This window comes from Heliconius melpomene, chromosome 10 (assembly GCF_056956725.1).
Source record: "Heliconius melpomene rosina isolate 202511_hmr_F chromosome 10, ASM5695672v1, whole genome shotgun sequence".
In the NCBI taxonomy this organism is placed as follows: domain Eukaryota; kingdom Metazoa; phylum Arthropoda; class Insecta; order Lepidoptera; family Nymphalidae; genus Heliconius; species Heliconius melpomene.
In genome coordinates this window covers 9,269,410-9,283,942 of record NC_140398.1, presented here as the reverse complement: position 1 = coordinate 9,283,942, position 14,533 = coordinate 9,269,410, and the positions used below count along the sequence as shown (strand labels likewise).

Here is a 14,533-nt window from a genome sequence, read left to right as displayed (position 1 = left end):
TATTATTTATTGTATAATTAGTTATTTATTTAATGTGTGAGCTGCAAATGTTTAAATTCATAAATATTTTATTGGCTTTATAACCAATTTCATAACTGTAATTTTCACTCAATAAATCTATGAAGCAGGTTAGACAAATAAAACATATATATTGAAATAATTGTATATTGATTTGATTCTTACAAATTGCTTAAATTTTCTTAAATTAGGTTACAGAATAACCAACACCCTACGTTACATTATGTATGGATGTTGATAAACTAAAAGTACACTCGTCAACAGTAAATTCATATAAAAATAATAATTTATTCACATTATAAAAATATATATTTATATTTCTTTTAATAATTACGTAACACTTGTTGACGATTTTACTTGAAATATATGTATTGAAGAGAATATAATGCCGAGTAGTAAATATTTAGAAAAAATATATAGAATGTTGTAGTAAGAAAGTCTTTAAAAATAGTAAATGATGAATACTAGTATACCTGCACTATAAACATGTAGTATCAGGCTCCAGGCAGTTCTACAGTATAATTATTCTAAAAACATTATATAAAACAGAATGGTAACCTGTCTAGCACCGAAATTATTTCATTTGAAAAATCGAATAAAATCATAACACGAATAATTTTGCTTTTCTTATAATTTTCGAGTCAGGTGTTGTAACTAAAAACTTATATATAAGTATACCTAAATATTGACATTATAAAAGTACAAAACTGTCAATACATTGTACAAAATTACTTCTAAATATAAGTATACTTGAGTATTTATAAAATATTCGTATTGGGAATAGCAGAGTCATATGGTTCAATTATTTTAACACTTAATGTACTTAGATGTACATAGAAAAATAAGAACACTTAACTATTTACAAATTTAAGAAATATTAGAAATAATAGCTAGAATTTACAAGTTATTTATTAATAAATTCATTAAAAAATATATAAAAATAGTAATTCTTCTGATTTTGTTCAAGAATCTATTAAATCCGATCCATAGTTTCTTTTGCAATTTTTTTAAAATCCAACCCTGTGCTGACTAGGATTGACACTTTATCTTAAGAATACTTAACTTTAAGTAAATTAAGTAATTTTGTAACTATCACCACCGAATGACGAAAATGAAAAGAAAATGGCGTCAAAATGTGAAAGTTACAAAATCATAACGCTTAAAACGTATATAAATATGTATATTGGCAGTGATTATTGAACGTAAAGCACTTAAATTCACATTACGATTACAAAACTATGCTACTTGGGTAAACACATTAATCGTTTATTTTACAAAGTCGAGTCGAATAAGTCAAATACACAGTAAATTATGTTGATAATTTACAAAAAAATATATTTACAGTTTGATACGATCACTTCAAACAAACAATATTTGTTGCAAACTCGATATCGTTATCTATTCTTTTTAACACAAAAAAAACTACAATTTACATACCTAATTACTATATAAAAATTTCTCATTTACAGACAGTTACATATACCTATTATATTAAAAACATTAATAAAAAAGAATAGAACGATATAGAATTTATTATAATATCAAACAATCGAAGTGATATTACCAAAATTAGCCAAAATATTTCGGTTTTTAGTCCCATTCCCCGATGAACATGTGACGCGCGTTGGGCGCGGGTGGGGGCGGGAAGCGGCCGGGGACGGGCAACCTGCCGTACACTGCGTAAGGGTCGTAGGGATCACCATCTGCAAGTAAGTGTTAAATTATGTTAATATGAAAACTATGAGGCCGGTAGTGGTGTAGGGCACAAAGTGTGATTGTAAATGCGACGAGTAGTAGGTTCCCGCTCGAATAAGTGAAGTATTTAATATTTTCATTTTTTCGCTCTGGTGTAGAGGCAAAGCGCGACGTTGAGTTCCGCCGTTCAACACGCAATGCCTTCAGAATTCGGCGGAAAACGGGAAAGAAGTGTCTTCACTCTAGCTTCCCTCTACTCTCTAGTTAACATGAATGAATGACATCACGGCTAACTCTTCTTAATTTTTATTATAACAAAAATTAAAATAAAAACTAAATTTGGGAAACATAACATCAAGTTAAATTTTCAGAAATAAAGTGTACATGGTTTTTATAATTGTGCGTTAAGAGTGAACCGTGTATAAAAGTAAAATAGATATCATGACATTTTGGATGATTTATGCATGCTATCATAAAAGAAAACTAGCAGCATGCATATATTTAATAAAATAATATTTATCATATAAAAATTATTATTAAATAACATTGTTGAATGTTAATAATTATCAAATACAATTGTGAAAATAAACGCTTAAAACGGTACAATTAAATTATTAAATAGCTCATTTAATAATATTAAATTACTTTTATTAAATGTATAATAATTTTGTAATTTTTATATTAAATTGTACTAGTATTAATTATAAAATGTTAATATAGTTTGGTTGTTCGGAGGATTGCAAAACAAAGTCCGATTTAGGACGCACACGATCACGAACTTATGTGGGCACGCTGTACTCGTATACAACAATTGTACCTTTTCAACTTGTGAAGTAATTTTATAGTGTTTATTTTTTATGCTTTACGAGGTATTCCACATGTAGCAGGGTAGACAGAGGGCACTAAGTGTTAAGACACTCCGTACCCCACCTTCCGCTGAATCGAACCCAAAATCGTTGTTTTTAAAGTCAACACGCTATGCTATTGCGCCACGACATGTCAGTGTTTAAAACTAGTGTTTAAAATGTTTAGAAATTGTAATGTATGTATAAGAATTTGAAATTATTTTATATAGCATTGTCATATTTATGGCATTATATGCCATAAATGAATTGGTATCATTTTATTTTCTTGGAACAATTAAATTTTTATATCATAGTAGTTCAAAATAATATTTATAGTGTATATGTAATATTTTTCCTTACTCTTAATCTTCGTTAATGATTACAATAAAGTTTTTAATACTTAATCAGCTAAATATTTGAAAGATTTTTTTTTTTAATATTTATTATTATAATATAATATATTAATATTTATTCATTTTATTAATTATTTTTTGTTGCTTTGGTATTTACTCCTATGATTATAATAAAAATGGATGAAGCGAAGCCATGTTCAAGTCCAGCGACGATCTGATGTCAATGTAATCTCATGTAATGTTTTATATGAAAAAAAAAAGATTATTGGGAAATAGGATGGGACAAAAGATTTGGGCTTGCAGATCGAAGCGATTGTTTTAGTTAGGATAGTAATAAACATTAAAAGAATATTTTAAGCAGTTGAAATAGACATTCTTGATAAATATAATAGTACTGAATATATTACTTTAGTTATAAATTAGAAGGAAACAGTGATCGATAAATCTTAAGATAATAATTAAATATTAAATATAAGAGTAGAAGACTATAATCCAAAAATAAACTAGCAATCTATTAAAGGTAAAGTGTAAGTAATTAGAGAAACTAAAGTGTATCAGTAATAAATAAATAAAGTGAAGGTCAAATAGAAACGGTATACCAAGCGTGATGCGTGCTACCAGAGCCGAAGGACCGACTTAGTCGATATTACCATAGCATTATTAGGAATTGAGTGGAAGTACTTTTAATTTGAAAAAACTATCCGGTGAAAGGACACAAACGTGTGAACCAACTAAGCATGAGGCGTGCCAAGCGAAGTGAATAAAAAAGGGGGGTAAATACCAAGATTGTAGCGTAGATTGTATTGATTAGTTAGCGGGGCTGCTGTATCACTAGGGGCCGACGTTCCCTGTTGGGATAGAATTGATACATGAGCTTCTCTTTTCTGGGACGGTACGCACCGATTCCACTTTCATATGAACGTGCGTGCCATATGGGGGCTTGAATGGGGACGAATGGGGGGTGGAAGGGTCCCTGTTGGACCACGCTGTAACGCTTGCTCGGCACTGGTGTCTCCTTTAGAGTGAGGCGTTCTGTCATCGCTGGGAGAACGTGCTTGCCTGTGGCCTTCACGAAGTTGGGCACACGCGCGCGAAGTCCACAGTAGTAGGGGTCATCTGGAAATAGAATTTAAAGCAAGTTAGATTGTTTTAAAATGTGTTATTAGTTGTTATTTTAAGGTCACGTGGTAACTATACTGTATAGACAGTTAAATATAATATATTAGCAATAAAATGTATAAATCACTTAAAATTGCGGGTAGTCAACAGTTTGTGTCATTATATACACATAAACAGCCTTAATGCCTTTGCCCTTATTTAAGTATTATAATTCCTAAGTAATACTTAAATTCCACATAAGACAATACGACATATCAAAATATTATTATTTACTAATCGATCCAGCATGTCACACGTTTTTAGTCATTATTTATTTATTACTTGAAAAAACATTTGTGAATGTTAATAATATATAATCTGCATCTCATTAAAGTTGTTTATATTTATCCTGCATCTATAGTCTATACGCACTAAAAACATTTTATACTAAAAAGTGTTACATATTTGCTTGTAAAATTAGGAATTCAAAGTACCTACTCTTATACTCTTTAGTATACACAGGTAACATTTAACGTTTCAGTCAGTATCTTTCCCACGAACGATTGTCAAATCAAAGATAATTGCATTACCTTTTAAGTCTCGTATAATTTACTGTCAAAATATGTTTAATATGCTTAATTTTAGAATTAAAAATTATATGTAGAAATATTTCTTCCTGAGTCCAGTTTTCTTATTTTTTACGCATTTTCGTATTTTTGGGTAAGATTATCTAACTACATCGTTTCGAATGTTTATCCTATTCAAAAAAATGCTTACAGTCAAAATTCAATGTATCATTTTATTTAGTTTAGCTTAGTTAGCTAAGCCAAAAGAAAGAAAAAATAAAAAAAAACTAAGTAGAATCAGAAAATAATCACAAACATGACGTCAAAAAGTCCTAACTGCACCAAAACCTCACTAAACTTTCGATAGAAATACCTATTTACAACATAAAAAAAAGACAATGAACGCGTGCACTTTATGTTCCGCATCCTACGCCCGCAAAGAACCGTCTATTTAAATATCAAGGATATGCCCAAATGTCAGCTGGAGGTTGCGAAAGAGTATTGTCTGGTAACCTCTGCTCTCCTCCATCTGTGACATTTGGGGCAAACGTGAACTTATATCGGCAACCACGTCATATACTGCACGCGTAAAATTAATTGATTTTCAATACTTATTTATTGTTATACTCGTTAATATATTACTAGTCATAAATCACGGTTGCCATATACTGATAGTAGAACAAAAGTTAATTACAATATATGAATGAAAAATAATGAAGTCTACGCATTATGGTACAAGGGAAGGTTCGTATGGAAATCTGAGAAACATATATTTTATATTAATTCAGCATTAGAACAAATATCCAAAAATAGAATAATGTATGAAAATCGAAAATAAAGACATAACAAAAATCATTAGACCATTATTATTTCTATATAATATAATATACCTGGGCGATATTTCACACGTTCTGTCAAGTAAACGGTAATCCCATGATGAGATCACGGGCTCAGATCAGGTGGATTCTACATCTATTTATGTAACATGACTTGCTTATCAAATGTCCACCTACTTAGTATTCTTACACGGACGTTCAAGATTTGACATAAAATACAAATTAAGCTTCGTTATTACAGAATTGTAAGTAATATTGTATGTAGGTCACACATCTGCCCCCACAGGTATCGGTAGAGGTATCGGTAGTTTTTGAAAAAAATACCACTTAAAACCGATACAATATGTTTAATTATTAAAACAATTTCAGTTTTTTTATTGAAATATTTACAGTAAAGCTTGGCCTTGAAACCGAATGAGCAAAATTTAATAAGATGAAACTCGACAATAAATAACGATAAATATAAATCTTTATGTTTAATATAGGCGTATTACATTGAATCAGTATTTTGTAACTGCTTAATAATCTATTGTTTGAATCGATTCCTTTCAAAAAATGTTTAAGCGTATGTAGGTATTTATTCATTTCTGAATCTTTGTATTTGTTTGTTTTTTTAGCTCTATTCGGTTATATTTTATTTATATTGTTCGATTATTAAACGATTTCAATTTACTTATTAGGAAGTTACATATTTACGTAGGCGCCTTTGCTAATCAACATACAATATATACATATAGAAGTTCTATAGAAGTCGACTTGTAGGATGCAATACGGTGTAGGCGATCAAAATGTTACTAAAAACTGGGTCCTTTGCTCCATACACTTAGAGCTTTCCTAGCTGAAAAACTTCGATTTGCGCACATCGCATTTCTTGAAGACAATTTATTACCTTGAAATAATTAATGCAACTATTGTAGAACTATTTTTTTCGTATCTCCTGCTTAAGTTAATTAAATCCCACAATAGCTCCGTAAGTTTAGTGTTTTGTGTTCCTAATTTAATGAGCGTTCCAAGTATTTTAATTAGGGACCAAAATGTCTTGCCTATTTTATGTAAAAGGTTAAATCTCGGATACTCACAGAGAATGGCGTTGACAAAGATATTTTTAACATAAACAAACCTTTAAAGGGGATTTTATAAAAATATTTTGAATAATTCTAGTACTATAGCAATAAAAAAAAATATATGGCTTACCGTATTTCTTGTTATCTTTTCCTTTATCTGACTTTCCTCTCGGGAACTGCGTTGGGACGCGTTCATTAACTTCAATGTCATCGTAATCCGGCTGTGAAACAATAAATAAAGATATTTCATTAAGATTTAAACATTTTTTTTCTTATTGTATTAATTTGTTTGACCAAAAAACAAAAGTCCACATTATCCCTTGAAGGTTAAATGCAACAAATTTATTTTCTTTTATCTTATTTAGTCTGATCATATTCCTAAAGCGATAAATCTTTCTAGACTTCGATTCGAGCTAACTCTCTTTAATAAACAAGTATTGACATGTTTCAAAGGGTAATATAATAAACAGCGTCACTTCGATTACGCTATTGGAACACACAGAATTGTATTAAAACCAGATTGTTTGTAGCAAAACGTGAAAAAACATTTAAAGTAATGCGTGGGTACGGAGAGTCAAGTACACCTTATCTGCTTACAAGGTAAAACGAGATCAATGGAGAACTTATGTTGATACGACACTCATATTGTAGGGGAGACTTATTGACTTAAACAAATGTTCGCCACCCCGACTTCACTATACTTTCGTAGTTCGTTTAGAAATTGTAGTCGCTTTATATAACGTTAATAGATGCAGTCACTTCTGCTGAACTAATCGCTTATTATTTCACTTTTAACGTATTTATCGTTATTTTCCTGACTTTTGACTAATAATTTAAGATATAAAAATTACGAAACCAAAAGAAAAATGCAATTTAACTATAATTTCTGCAACAATTTCTATGCAAATTATAAATACATCTGAAATCTTCAGATCGGAATCAGTTAAATCGATTTCTATTGTTATCTATAGACTGACACGAATATGCATTGAATTAATAATAAAAGTAAGCAAAGGAGACATTCCAGATCTTTGTCATGTCATAGCAATGCTATTTGGATAAAGCAATAAAAAGGCAGAACTTCACGCCTACTGACATTCATCTTTAGCGGCAATGATATCTTTGATATTATCGATATACGTTCCACCTTTGTTAACTTAAATGGATTAAATGTATATGATTTTTTCAGTCACAATTGACCATAATATATGGTACATGGTTTTGATTTTCACAATAAAATGATCTCTCTTTGATCGATCTTTTTATCATATGATTTGTTGATATTTGAGCCGGTAATTCAGAATAACGAATAGATTTGAGGAACAAAGTTAACAGTTCCTTTAAAACGTTATTAATATATCTTAAATGTATTTAAAATAATAACAAAACTTGGGAGATTTTTAAATTAAACCTTTTTAGTTATTAGTTCATTTCGTTAAATCATTCACCCAACTACCGTTTGATTCTAATTACCAAATGAAAAAAAAACGCAGACTGGTACAACTACTGGAACGCCATATTTCTATATACACATCTATAAAAAGATATCTCATGTCGGATTATTAGATGAATTCCGAGCTAACAGGCGTTAAATGACTGAACTTTCACTTCGGCTCGAGCATACTGCATAACGTTTGTGGGGCTTGATGAGTTTGGTAATAAATTTCTATTAATAGATATGATAGTAAGTATAGTATATACTATATTTACCTATATATTATAACATACATGCTGTGTATTTTGATTTTGTAAAAAAAAATTTTTTTTTTCTCACATAGCAGGACAGACAAGTGGAATCCAAAATTAATACGCTCCGTTTCCCACTTTTCTAAATGATTTAAGTGACATTATGTGGTGGAACTCAACGCCGCGCATCACCTCGTTACCAGAGCGAGGAAATGAAAATATTAAAGATTTCATTTTCTGGGTTTGAAATCGGGCTCACAACCATTTGTCGCACGCTTGTGTCTGCTACACGACTAATTCTCAAAGACAAATGGACGTCGGATATATTTTATTATTCTTCAAATAATCTAGAAAGTTTAAACTGAAATTTATGAACCAAAATGTATATCATTGTGGTTTTTTACAATTTTTTTTCAAATGAAATTATTTTATTTTTTATACTACACATTTTATCAACCAAAGTCGAAATCTGAGTAAATATAATATACAAAATTCATTATTCACGTCGAGGCACGTCACAAAATCACTTTGCGTAAATCGGTCCTTTATCAATCTATATATAATACATTAAATGTCCCTTTTATTTTAAAATTCCTCTTCATTTATTATTTTCTTTCGGAGGGTCAAGGTTTGATTTCCATTAAAAGCATTTGTGATTCACGACACTGATTCCAGTTTAAGTGATTTGTATCCTGCTTCGCATTAAAGATTAAGGATTTAGAAGCTTTTTACATATGACAAGTAGTTGATAACTTATTTCAAGTGCCAATCTGCGTAATAAATTTGATATGAAGTTTGTTAGCGAATAATTGGAATTACTTTGCATCGCACGAAGTGAAATCGTGGATTTATTTTAAGCAAACGTTATCAAAAGTCATAATTTTGTTCTTAATATAGTCCTTTACAAATAAGATCGTGATAGACTAATTACGTGGCGTTAGATTAATGTATATTCAATATTGTGATAACTTGAAATCTTTATTATATTCTGCAATACAAGTTAAAATGCAAGCTGATTATTACTTTTCTTCAAAGGCAGGCTATGCAGAGGGGGTAGTATTACAGAGACACTTTGTTATTTTCGAGAAATAGGGGGCACAGTAGGAAACGTTGAAGTTGTCGAAGACATTGCATCTTGAGTGGCGAAACTCACCGCTTTATTAATTAGAGCGAGTAAATAAAAATAATTAAAAAAACCACCGAACAAAGATCGCACCCAAAACTATCGCATTTAGATTGAGAGAGCTGCACCACTGCACCAAGAAGGCCTAAAAAACAAGCAAAAGAGAAAATAATTGCTATAAACTGTAATAATCTTAAACATTATTCATCAAAGTAGCGAAGTAAAATTACGTTATTACATGAAATATTGCGCTAGAGTGGCAATACGAGTATAATCATTGTGAGAATTTAAAAGGCCGTACAATGAAAAAAACACAGACAAATTGATTTAAAAATACATTACAAACTAAACAGTGGCAACGTGGATAGCAATAAAGATAATGTAATTTTCACTATAACAGAAATAAGATTACACGGTCAGTCTGTAACCGCATCTAATATATAAGAAATTGGGCATTATGTGTGTTTGTCGGTTATACTTTAATAATCCTTGGTGTGAACGGTTTCCATTAAACGTTATTAGACCTAGTTGAAGGGCGGCGAGCGCTCTTGATAAATCGTGATTGCAATATGAATAAAATCTTATGGCATAGAAAGGAATTGTTACAACAAATACAATATATGTGAATCTGTAAATCAAATAAAAAAACGATTTTTAAAGAAGGTTATATTTCAAAATAATTTTTAAGCGCTCGCGCCTTTGTGTGCGTACCTACGTCACTAAATACGATAACTACTTTTTTTTAGTTTCACGCTTTATTCAAGACTAGCGGACGCGCGCATCTTCGCTTGCGTATTTAGGGGTGAATTCTAATAAATGACGAAACATGTGTTCAATGAAATTTTTTTAAGAGTCTAAATTTCAAATTTTATAAAAATCGGTGGCGATTTAAAGATTTTCTCATACAAACTTTCAACCCCTTATTTGCACCCTTAGGGGGTGAATTCTAGAAAACCCTGAAACACATGTTCAATTAAATATTTTTAAGAGTCTAAATTTAAAATTTTATAATAATCGGTGGCGTTTTAAAGATTTCTCCATACAAACTTTCAACCCCTCATTTGCACCCTTAGGGGGAAAATTCTAGAAAACGATGAAACACGTGTTCAATTAAATACTTTCAAAAATCTAAATTTCAAATTTTATAAAAATTAGTGCCGATTTAAATTTTTTCCCATACAAACTTTCAACCCCTATTTCCCCCCTTTAGGGTTAAAATTTTTCAAAATCCCTTCTTAGTGGATGTCCAGATTACGAAAGTAAACATCTATCCAAATTCCACGTTTCTACGCACAGCGGTTACGGCTGTGCGTGCGTCTTACCTCAGTCAGTGAGGACAAGTCCTTTTATATATATAGATATAGCGGGGTAAGCAGGCTATAGAAAGACTGTTGTTTCCGCTCTCCGCTTTCCGTCCGAATATAAGACACTGCCCGGTGAGTGGCGGAACTTAACATCGCTAGTTGTATACTGGAGCGGTGAACGCTCTTATAGGGCAGTTCATTCGTAGAGCAGCGATCATTTTTCATTTTTAACATCATTAGTCATTATAATGTTTTTAAGAGCCCTTTACTTAATTATATAGCCGCTAAGATTTAGGTGATTTATGAAGTTGCCAGTGTAATATTTAATATTTGAAAGCATTATAAATGTAGCATAACCAATAAATATCAGAATAAGAGTATGTCACAATAAAAAGCAAATCTAAAATGTCTTTGGACAAACCCTTTTACACTCCTCCGCGTTCGTTTAAGCAGTGTGTAGGATTTGAAATTTCAAGCCCCTGTTGCGTTCAGCTAAATGATAATTACTAAGATATTTTGTATATTTAACTACGTTTAAAACAAAAAAAATACCTTAGGAATATCGGCTGGTCCGTAACCATTTTCCCTAGGAGGTAGATTGGGAGGCTTTTCACCTCTCCTCTGTCCCATTTGCATCATCAGCTGTTCCCTGGTTGCGGCCACAACACCATGGCCATTATTTCCATTATGACCATTGTGGCCATTGTGACCATTGTGGCCATTGTGGCCATTGTGGCCATTATGACCATTATGGCCATTGTGACCACTGTGGCCGTATCCACCGGAGCTGCCGCTAGATCCTGATCCGTTAGCGTTAGAACTGGCAATGCTGTAGGGATCCTCATCAGGTATAGGGATGCGTGGTCTGTTCTTGATGTCCATTGGTCTTTGAACTGTTGACAAAAATATTTAATATTATTGACAGTTTTTTCAATTAAATTTAAATAAAACATATATCATAATTAAAAATATTCTAATTTATTAGTATCTATTAAATTCTAATGTTATAAAAATAATATTTGTAATATATACACTTTAATAATGAAGATTATACAATAGTGCAAAAATTGAAGCACTGAAACAGGCTACAATGTGTGTAGTTCGAAGAAAAAATTACAAAAATAAAAATATATGAGCTGACCTATAATTTAAATAACGATTCTTTTTATGTCCTCTTTTAAATTCTAAATTTAGTTTAGAAACAAGGATAAGCTAAATTAGTCTACCGAAAAGACTGGATATAAGATTGAACATGATTTCATGACCTTTACTGCAGGTAGTTCCATAGCTCCAAGTGTGTCAATTTATAACTAATGTTTCAAAATTAAACCTTGCAAGTTTTGTTTAGGACGATTTCAAACAGTCTAGATTCGATCGAAGGTTGACTCGAATATATTATTTAATATTAAAAAAATAATATTTAAAATGTACATAAAAATTGTCATTACGCAAACTAATATGTAATTTATTCAGCAATTAAAAAATATGAATTCGATGAATGGATTTGCCGAATGTATGTCAAGGATTTTGGTGCATATTTCTAAACTTATTTATAAAGATCAAGTCCAAATCTGGTATAAAAATAAACCGAAAAAAAAAACAGCAACACGCTTTTTGCGCATAGCAGGATAAAGGAAACATGCCAACTATTTTAGAGGCAATGAAATTATTTTAAATATATACTCTCCCGAGTGGGGATCGTCATTCTTATCAGAGTCAATGCGCCAGGATGGTGCTAAAAAGAAAAATAAAAAGATATATCTGGTCTATCATTATCAAAATAAAAAAAAATCTTTGAACTTTATATTTACTATTAATTATATATGAATGCTAAAGATAACAGGTTAAAACAATTCTGTTAATAATAAAACGTCTAGTGGATCATATTATCTAACACTTTATGCATTCAGATAGCATTTTGCAATCGACCCGAACGTAGGTAACGTCGTGATGCAGCGATCGGATGGCAATCACTCGCCACGACCAGAACCTACGACGGTAGGTTGTGCGACGGTAAAGGTCGTACAAACTAATATAGGTATTCGCATTTAACACCAGCTGTTTATGAGCTTTTAAACCTAATATATTACTTATACCGCTACTAATGTTTAATAGCAGTAATAACAAGCCTAGATAGAAGTTTCTAGAAATCCAAGGAAATGTTTGCGAAAATTGACACAACATCACTAATGTTGAGAAATCTTTATTATTACATGAGTACATATCAAATTACATTTAAATTACTTGTCGTTTATTGACAATTCCACAATTTCGTGATATATTTATGAAACTAAGAATTCGGTGTCTTCCTACGTCTATCATTTTAAATTAAATCGAGTGAGGCAGCGGAAATCACTTAAAAGATTTAGTTGTACACAGTAGGCAGCGTTTATTAATTTCTAATAACCAAACGCTTCAAAATGACTGGTAGAATTGAGTGGCTATGAGGCAATTTTTATCATAATGAATCTATAAATTACTTCAATACAATTTAAATAGTTCAACCTTAATACTATTAGATGACTGACTTACCTTCTAATAGTAATTGTAAAACATGATTTATAGTATTCCAGTTTAGATATGTATGTGCATGTTTAATACAATAACAAATGTAATAAATTAGATATTCTGATTGTGATTTTATTATGAAAAATTTTAATAATAAGATAGCACTTAGAAACAGCATTCGTTTAAGTGAAATAAATCAAGAAATACATCCATTCAAACCAGTTTAATTTTCATTAAAATGTAATAGATATTTCTGGGTGCAATTATCATATTTATTATGATAGAATGCATTTTAAAAGTAATAGAAATCCTAAACACAGTTTTTACGTTAAGCAAGGACAGGTGCACTAGTGCTGAATACGATAGGCGTACATATTATATGCATATCTTGATTCTAGGCTTGTAAAGATCAACGTGTTTTCACAGCGAACACAGTTCGCAACAGCATTAGAATCCAGATTAGCTTCGTCAATGACCTGAATCTTTAAATGGTACAAAAGTTTTTAATGTCTGAAAAGGTGATCGTAAAATTTAAGATAAGTCTACTTCAAAGGTTTCTCCGACCAGTGCAGATAATCTCAAAAATAAAAAGAAAAATAAGAAAGTAGTAAAGATTTATTTAACACATATCTATTATTAGTATTTACGTTGCCAACAATTGAGTATTCCTAAAAGTATATGAAATTTTGTTACCCAATGCTTCCATTACCTTGCATTTGCATCATCAAAATCACTTTTGCTTTTTTAAACCGTATTAAACTTCCTATTGTAGGTTATTCGCGCTATTTTGCATAATATCAGTCACGATTTGTTTGACCAACTTTAAAATTTCGATTGCTGCTAATCTAAAGTTCGAAATGAGCTCTCTAATGAGATATAGGTAAATGGTTCTGTTCTGACGATCTAGTTATGCCACAGTTAGTCACGAACGCGTCCGACCTTCATGTCGAAATCGAAATTTGTCGGTCCACGGAACATAGAGACTACGTTAACAAAGAATCTGATCTTATTACACACACACATTAAGGAACAATGAGGAAAGGTGTTAGAGGAAGATGTCATTGCAATTATTTATAAATTATTAAATTTCATCCTCGAGATATTTCATTAAAGTATTTTTTCTGCAAATAACTCGTAATTCACAACTTATGGTTTAGTTTGTTAAAAAAAAATTAAAAATAACTTTTATTTCATCATTGATCGAGAGTAGTATATATTTTAAGCAAACTATTCTTAAAATAGACACAAAATCAATAAATTTATTTGCGCTTCACATCCGATAAACAGCGGTTAGACCGCGTAACCGCTGCAGGAAATCTAGAATCTTATCAACGCTGGGAAATCACGGGAATCTCATAGTGCGGTTTCTTTCCCATAAATTTAGTACGATTTGCACAAAATCAATATCGAATATGGAATTGTTGGCAAAATGGTTAA

General features: G+C 31.0%; 1 protein-coding gene across 4 annotated transcripts in view; it reads right to left on the bottom strand.

Moving 5' to 3' along the window:
• Positions 1-151: 151 nt before the first annotated feature.
• Positions 152-14,533, bottom strand: part of exp (expansion) — a 141,789-nt gene continuing 127,407 nt past the window's right edge. For 3 of the 4 annotated variants that reach the window (XM_085190724.1, XM_085190726.1, XM_085190723.1), the window contains 4 exons: positions 11,141-11,481; positions 6,606-6,696; positions 3,812-4,027; positions 152-1,721 (listed from right to left, as the gene is read on the bottom strand). In XM_085190724.1, coding sequence (XP_085046850.1) covers positions 1,609-1,721; positions 3,812-4,027; positions 6,606-6,696; positions 11,141-11,481 — 761 coding nt within the window. In that variant the 3' untranslated portion in view covers positions 152-1,608. Of the gene's footprint in view, positions 1,722-3,692; positions 4,028-6,605; positions 6,697-11,140; positions 11,482-14,533 lie in introns of all 4 variants that reach the window. The other variant, XM_085190725.1, reaches the window with a different exon arrangement.